This window comes from Saccopteryx leptura, chromosome 1 (assembly GCF_036850995.1).
Source record: "Saccopteryx leptura isolate mSacLep1 chromosome 1, mSacLep1_pri_phased_curated, whole genome shotgun sequence".
Classification (NCBI taxonomy): domain Eukaryota; kingdom Metazoa; phylum Chordata; class Mammalia; order Chiroptera; family Emballonuridae; genus Saccopteryx; species Saccopteryx leptura.
Genome location: NC_089503.1, coordinates 189,894,127 through 189,902,433, shown reverse-complemented (window position 1 = coordinate 189,902,433; position 8,307 = coordinate 189,894,127). Strand labels below are relative to the sequence as shown.

Sequence of the window (8,307 nt, the reverse complement as noted above, 5' to 3'; positions counted from 1 at the left end):
AGGGGGAGTAGGGACCTACTAAATGCAAAAAAAAAAAAAGGAAGAAAATCTTAGACAAGCATAAGTTGATCTGCCTGCAGGTGATGGTCAACTAAGAGATATAATGAGAGGGATAAGAGGGAACCAGAAAAAAGGACAAAAAAAGGAATAATAAAGAAGAAAAAAATAAAAATAATAAGTAAAAATATGTTGTATTAAGTGGAGCAAAGACCAAATACAATGGAGACCTTGGGTTGGGAGGACCCAAAATGCCACAAAAATAAACTAACAAGAAAAAAACAAAAACAAAAGCGAAAAAGAAAAATAAAGCCAAAAAAAACCTTGAGTCCCAAATTAACTAATTTGTTCGTGATTGAGGATTAAATGGGAGGAAAGTAAAACGAGAAAAGAAAAAATGAATAGAAAGGAAAAAATAAGAAAAAGAGAAAAACGAAGGAAGAAATAAAAAAGGAAGAGAAAAATACAAAATAAAGCAAAATAAAACAAAACAAAAAAAAAACAAAAGAGGAGAGAGTGAGAGTTAAGTGTCCTGGAGTATAACCCCAAAGGAGGGTGAGGATGAAGAAGAGAAATAAAATGTAACACTTATGGGTAGTGTAGTTCAAGAAAAGGGAAGCATAAGATGGGCAGAGAATAGAAGGACCGAGGTGGAGGAAATAAAGGCAATAAGATAGAAGAAAGAAACAACAACAACAACAACAACAACAAAAAAATTAGTGGAACAAGTTGTAAAGTCTGTGGATTTTTCTTGATTTTGAGATGTTAACTTCTTCCTTTTTCTTTTCTCTCCCTCTTCCTGGTCGGTGACTCTGTACCCCAGGCTCTGCCCCTGTGTCACATTTAGGTAGGGATTTGCAGTTGATGGGATTCTATGGCAATGTCATATAATTGGCTTTAGTCTTGCTGGTAGTCAAGGCTTGTTGGCGTTTGCAGGGTCCAATGATGAGAGAGTTTGCTTTCCTGGATTCTCTCTCCTAGTCCCCCCTTCCTGAATTAGCAGCCTGGTGATCCAGCTATAAGGCTGCCACTGCTTCTGCCTGGGGAGTAAGAGGCTCAAAGAGCTGGGAAATCCCCACTCTATCCCCACTCAGCGCAAGGCTTTGGGAAGGGCTCTGACAGTCAGGGCCTCCAGTATAATCAGGCGGGGGTGGGAGTCAATTGTTGTCAAGGTGACTGTTCAGCGCCTTGCATTCTGTTGGACCTCTCAACCCAGGCTTTCCACACTTTGTAGCCTGTTTTGGCTGGTAAGAAGAGGCACTGGTCTCTGCTTGCGACTAGTGTGGTATAGATCTTATTATCTGCCAAGTCCTTCTTGTTAGCGTTTATCCCTGAATATGGAGGCTCTATCAATCAGAAGTTGACCCTGCCCCTTTAGCGAGAGGCACTAAAAAATATCACGCCTCTTGTCTTGTGACCCTCTCTTACAGCCTCCCAAGTCCTCACTTTTCATCCCAACTGTCAGATTCTGACTCCCCCTTATAGTCACTCCTTTGTACACCCTGTTTGCCTCCTCCCACCTGGAAAAACCAGTTCTATTCAATCTTGTGGCTGTCACCCACCAAATCCACCCATAAACCCAGCTCCCTAGCACTTTGAAGCCTCTCCTTGATCTCCAAACTCCAGCATCTCTTCTCTCTATTCTCAGCTGTCCCTGGAAGACCCGAAGTACCCAAAGCAACTGTGCAGTGTACTCAGGCCATGATGAGCACCTAGACTTGCCTTGTGCCACCTTGCCTGGACACTCTCCAGGCCCTACTTTCTCCAGGGCCCTGGCTGCCACCCAACATAAACCATAAGGAGTTCTGGTCCTACCATTTCTCTGCTCCTCTGCACAGAAATACCTTCAAATAGCTGTCTTTGCAATCATCTGCCTGCTCTCATGATTGACTGCTGCCACTGACAGGTCCACGACCTTGGAGTGCTGTGGGCTCCTCCCCGAACCCCACCCCCCACCAATAGCATGTCCCTATCTAGTCTACTACAATAGTTCCACCTTCAGAGTAGAAACAGAATCCAGCCACTTCTTGCCCTTCCTCAACTGCTTCTGCCCTCACCTCTAGTGTCTCCACTGACATACATGTCTTTCCTCCTCTAATCTGTTATCAACACAGGAGCAGCAACAGTCCTTTCCAACTGTGGTTGAGGTGCTGGACCTCTTCTGCTCATAACCCCTCAGTTTCCCAGGTCTCTAAGAGTAAAAGGTGGAATTTTTACACTGACCTCCAAGGTTCTGCACAATCTAGTGCCCTGCCCAGCCAGCACAGTAGGTTGACTTCTTCTAATTCGGCCTCTGCACAACCATGCCCTCAGTCACACCACAACCTCCTGGTCATTCTGCCACCCACAGCAGGTACAACCTCTGGATCTCTGCACTTATTCCACTCTCTGCCTGGAATGTTCATGCCTAGATAGCCTCAGGGTATCTCCTACCCATTCTCCTACAAACTTTTACTTTCATTTCATCCCCACTTTGGTTACTAAGTACCTCCCCTCATAGGACTTAAGCCACACGGATAGATTCAGTTTGTGAGAATCTCGTTTCAAGGAGTCATCTATGGCACCCTAGATCCACATTACCTGCTTTTACAGAGGCTGCTGGATTCCAGTGAGTTGAGCCAAGACCCCCTGGATTTTTTGTCACTTTGTAAACGGATTAATTTGCCTGTATGGTTCTTGTAAATGACAACATCACAATTCTCACCCTGGCCCCATTCCACCCCCAGGCTTTATACACTCATCCCTAACAGCATAAACCATCCACAAAGACAAAAATCATTAACACAGTTCTAGAGTCTCAGTCATTAATTCACCACTTCATCATCATATCAAAAGGAACTGTCTCCCAAAGTGAGGCCACCTAGATTTCAGCTTCCATTACATCTGCTCAGGTATTGAAAGCAGGACTGATTTCGCTGAACATACTATGCATATTCCGCATCTGGTATAATCAAGCTAAGAGCATCATTCTCTGGGTCTGTACCTTTGTCAAAATGTTAATGCTGTATTGGATTTTCCAATGACACAACCCATGTCTTCAGTCATTCCTTGATGTCGTCAGTCATTCCTTGACCTCAGACACCATTTTTTCTCATCCCCAATTAATACCCAAGCCAGTCGACCTTTAGAAGGGACCTCAGGTTTGGTGACTGCTGGTCTAGTCTAGATGGCTGGCACCCATACTAGTCTAGCATGTAGCTCCCCCTCAGTCCAGTTCTACTTCCTATAGAGTACAGTCACATGGAGTGGAACTGATGGGCTATCTTCACCAGCAGGCAACGGGGCTAGATGAACGTTCATCCCCAATGCCATCAAATGGGTGAAGTGCATCCTTCCCATCTGATCTTTACAGAATTCTGACAGAGTTTTGAGACAAGGACAAACACTGGCTTGAAATCCATCCCTGTCTCTCACCCTTTGATGCTGAAGCCTAGGTTCTGTGGCAATGCATCAGGAAAGAAAGGCAATTCCAGGTGATGTGGAGACTAGATACCAGTACTTTCCCCACTCCCACTACCCTAGAACCACCTGTAGAACTCAGAAATATACCTAGTGAGTCATTCCCTAGTCCTACTTAGATTCATGTTGAGTGTGTGCACACATTAGTGAAGGCATGTAAGCCAGCTCTTCATGTGCTTGTCTCCCCCCAATTTTGAAAACCAATGTTTTCATGGCTTATTTAAATTGTCTATCAATTGGGTTGTTTGCTTGTTTGTTGTTGAGTTTTGTGAGTTCTTTGTATATTTTGAATATTAAGCCCTTATCTATGCTGTTGTTTGAAAATATTTCCTATTTAGCTGTCTGTTTTGTTGTCAGTTTCTTTTGCTGTGCAAAAGTGTCTTAGTCTGAGGTAGTCCCATTTATTTATCTTTGCCTTTATGGGTATTGAACCCAGACATCCAGACGCTGGGCCAATACTGTACTACTGAGCCAACAGGGCAGGGCCTCTAAGTACACATTTAGTGAATCATGTAATTAATATAAGAATATCTCTGCCCAGAAATTTTGATTATGCCTGTTTTCCATAGAATTTATAATTTATTTCTAAGTTCAGAATTTTATTTTTTTATGCCTTTGTGATGCAATACAGGCCAGTGAGCGTCCCTTCCTCCTGGACTGTCTCCTCCAGCCGCGTTTCATGCTCGGCCTTCACAGGGTGCCACAGCAGTAACTAGGACTGACTCAGAAGTGCAGTCCTCACGGATGGACAGCATGTTTATGATGTAAAGACATGTTATATACTTTGTTATACACTTAGAATAGTCAGGCCACATCATTCCAAATATCGAAGAAAAGTTTTTAGAGAAACAGAAGTTTTTGTCTCAGGCTGCAGCTGCAGCAAGCCCTCCATCAGATTCTTGTACATTTGTTGGGGTTTCTGGCTGAATGTTCCATTTCCTGGAGGCAGACTCTGCTAGCAAGTTAGCTGGGGTGGGGGGAGGTTCCGATTTTCTCTTACAACATATTATCTGCCACAGTGACCGTGTTGACAACTTCGGCTAAATAGTGACACATATATACAGTTTTTCTTTTGGCCCTCCCTTTCTTTCCAGAAATATGAACAAGAACTATTCAAACTGGCTCTGCCGTGCCTGAGTCCGTGGCTGGAGCTTTGCCTCCAGACTACATGGAGTCAAACTATGTCAGTATGATGGAAAAACAGTCATCCATGGACTCTGAAGGGAACTTTAACCCACAACCTGTTGAAACCTCAAAGTATGGACTCTTTCTATTGCAGCCGCTTTTTATTGTAAATGATGTGTGAAGTCTGAAATTGACTAAGGTACTACAGTGAACTCTCTCTCACCCATGCCCCCTTTGAATTGGTATCCTTTACTAGGGGTCCTTTTCCTTGATGATGTGATAGCAACAATATTGAGTACAGAGTAGCAGACGTAGGTGAGACCTAGCTTCTAGGGCACTCAGCAGAATCAGAGCTCTCTGTTTGCAGCCACATGGTATATCTGTTGTAATGAGAATCAAGAAAGTACATTGGCTATAGGTTATATTGTTAGTTGAAGATTTACCTGACATGTTTATTAAAATTGCAGCCAAGCTCTGTGTAGTGTCTCTGACGTGGGTGGCCCCGGGTGTGAGTTCAGCGCGGTTCCTGTGAGCTGTCGCCTGGCGTCACTTGACCGCAAGAAGGCCTTGGGCTGCCGCTGATGTTCGTGTGTAAAGTCCAGCACGAGGTTGACAAGAGTAGCAGACGAGAACGTTGGTAGGAAAGTTAGTGTGCAGTTAGAATGCAGTGTGACAACCTTAACTGCATATAAAATGTATTTAACCTGATGAAACTTCCATGTGCACAGTTGCATAAAGTGTTCAACAAATACGATGTTTGGGTTCCTCAGGTGTGTGGAGTCTTAGCAATTTGTTGTTACTGTTGCTGTCTTTAAGTAGGACCATGGTTTCCCTTTTGCAAGGAGAGCTGCCTCTCAGGCCACACTATCTCTTGATCCTGTGGTCACTCAGCAAGATTGGTATTAACAAGGTTGTCCCTTTGTAGTTACTCTCCATGGTATCTGAACTTGCTTTGGAGTTTAACTTTCAAGCTTCCAGGTGGCCCCAGCTGCTTTAGCCCCCTACCACGATCATTTCAAACCTAGTGGTATGCCATTAGCTTGATACTGCCTTAAATTTGCATGTTTAGTATTTGAGGACAGTCCTGTGAGAAAAGATTCTACCCCCAGTGTTGGGCTTATGTGATTGATCTTTTGTATTTCTTCCAATGTAAGTAAACCGAAACCACGTGTTCACATTCCTGTGTGGGTAAGTTTGTGGTTTGCCGGCATACAGTATATTTTATACTCCAGGATTTTAAAATAACATCAGAACAATGTCATAGTTTTGATTAATTAAATCTAATTAATTAGTGTTGGATATGTGTATTAATTTACCTAAGCGTGCACTTTGGGGACTTCTTAACACAGTAGCTTTAAACAGTAATCTCAACAATTTCTATGCTCTGTGATTTCTATATCTGGTTTCTTAAGTGTGTGTATATCCTGTGGTTCAATTACTAAGGACACTGCTGGAAAGGAACAGTAAGCCACCTCAGTATGCTAGGTTTCAGTCAGAATTCTGTTTTCAACGCTACTTACATTAGTCATATTTGCTAAAGAATGAAAAAAAATATGTATATTTAATTTGACTTGGTCATGAATTGCATGCACTTACCATCTGTTCAAGAGATTATTTATTTAAACATAAAAGGAATCAAGAATAGATGTTATCAAAATCATAATTCATGTTTTGGTTAATTACATTTCCCTATAGTCTACATCAGTAACAATTAGAATGTTGTGTATAGACCATTAATAATTCAAATTATTAACACATCACTAGTTGTATGACCTGAATTTAAAACTTTAGTACACTTAAATAAAGTAACAAGTCAGATTTCAGCAGTCTTTTTACCCAGGTAGGGTTGTTGCAGATGAAACTTAAGCCAGAAAAGAATAACTTAAAACATGAATATGAGATAGAAGTGTGCCTTTAAGCTTATTGCATCTCACCATATCTTGATTCAGGTTTTAAAAAAAATGGGTATGCTCTATTGTCCTCATCTTTGAATACATTTTAATTATTTTATTTATACTATGTATAATTTTATATATCTCATGTTAAGACATGAACTTTGAATCAATATATGATAAGCAGATAGAACATTATCTGCTTGATTTATATTGTTTCTACCATATGAAAAAGTAATACCTTGTTAAAACAGTTTTTAACAACTATGCATTGAATGGGATTTAAGCAATGGAGAGCTGTGAGTAAATTATTAACGTGAGTCCCTGTAGTCCTGTGAAAATGACACCTTTTCTCCCTGTTTCTCTCACAGTATAACAATTCCTGAGAAGTTGGAATACTTCATTAACAAATATGCTGAGCACTTCCATGACAGATGGTCCATGGACAAGGTCAGGAGGCCATGCTCCAAGTCAGCAGTGCATGTGTGCAGACAGTCACTGCCGGGACAATTTTTTTTTTAGAGAGGGATTGAGAAAGAGAGAGACAGAGAGAAGGCCAGATAGATACAGACAGACAGGAAGGGAGAGAGATGAGAAGCATCAGTTCTTTGTTCTGTCACCTTAGTTGTTCATTGATTGCTTTCTCATATGTGCCTTGACTGGGGGCTACAGCAGAGCAAGTGACCCCTTGCTCAAGCCAGCAACCTTGGACTTAAGCTGGGGAGCCACGCTCAAGCCAGATGAGCCCACACTCAAGCCGGTGACCTCGGGGTTTCAAACCTAGAACTTCTGCATCCCAGGCTGATGCTATTTCCACTGTGCCACTGCCTGGTCAGGCTGCCCCAATATTTTTAACATGGCAGTTTCTTCCCTTGAAGTGAGAGCTTTGTCTAGATTAGGAAAGAACATTTAATTATGCCTCGCTGATGTAATATTTAGCTAGCCCTCCCACTATTGCACATATAATACCCATATGACTGTGTTCATATAAAGCAGTTTTAAATTTAAAGAATCTATTACATCATAGATATAATTTCTAAACACATATTGTTCACAGGGATAACAAGTAATAGCCATCAGGGGCTTCAGGAAAAAGTAGTGACTCAGGGTCCAGAAATCTCTTAAAGAAATGTTAGCTTTATGTGTAGTTTTATTTTAGATAAAATATTGAAAATTATTATTATTAGTATTATTATTATTTTTTAAACTACCTTTTGGTATACTGGTGTTTATTTTTTTAATTTTTTTTAAAAATTTTATTTATTCATTTTAGAGAGGAGAGAGAAAGGGAGAGAGAGAGACAGAGAGGAAGAGAGAGAGGAGAGTGAGACAGAGAGAGAAGGTGGGGAGGAACAGGAAGCATCAACTCACATATGTGCCTTGACCAGGCAAGCCCAGGGTTTCGAACCGGCGACCTCAGCATTTCCAGGTCGACGCTTTATCCACTGCGCCACCACAGGTCAGGCAAAATATTGACAATTATTGATCAGAATTTAGTAATAGTTCACACCTTTAATTCTTCTATATTTCTTGTTACCAAGTAGATATGCATTCCACTAACAACACAGTACATGGCAAGATGACACTTTAACTTAGTGTTGTCAATATGAAAACACCCAGCCTGAATGAGATGACAAAGCAGCCACAGTCCATGGTGTAAATCCTGCCCATTGTGAGATTTTCTGCAGGGCATGCTATGCCTGAGTAGTCACGTTGTAAGTTGAGCCTAGTTAAACTTGAGAGAAGATTGTTAAAATAGGTTTGTCAGTGACACTGAGTGGAGAGGTTGTGTCGCCTGAAATAAGCAGGCAGTGATGTACAAAGTGAAAATCAA

General features: G+C 41.5%; 1 protein-coding gene across 1 annotated transcript in view; it reads left to right on the top strand.

Moving 5' to 3' along the window:
• The first annotated feature begins 2,300 nt into the window (after window positions 1-2,300).
• Window positions 2,301-8,307, top strand: part of LOC136388187 (ryanodine receptor 2-like) — a 195,594-nt gene continuing 189,587 nt past the window's right edge. The window contains 4 exon segments of the mRNA XM_066360153.1: window positions 2,301-2,350; window positions 4,505-4,593; window positions 4,596-4,713; window positions 6,845-6,923. Of these exon segments, the coding sequence (XP_066216250.1) occupies window positions 2,301-2,350; window positions 4,505-4,593; window positions 4,596-4,713; window positions 6,845-6,923 (336 nt within the window).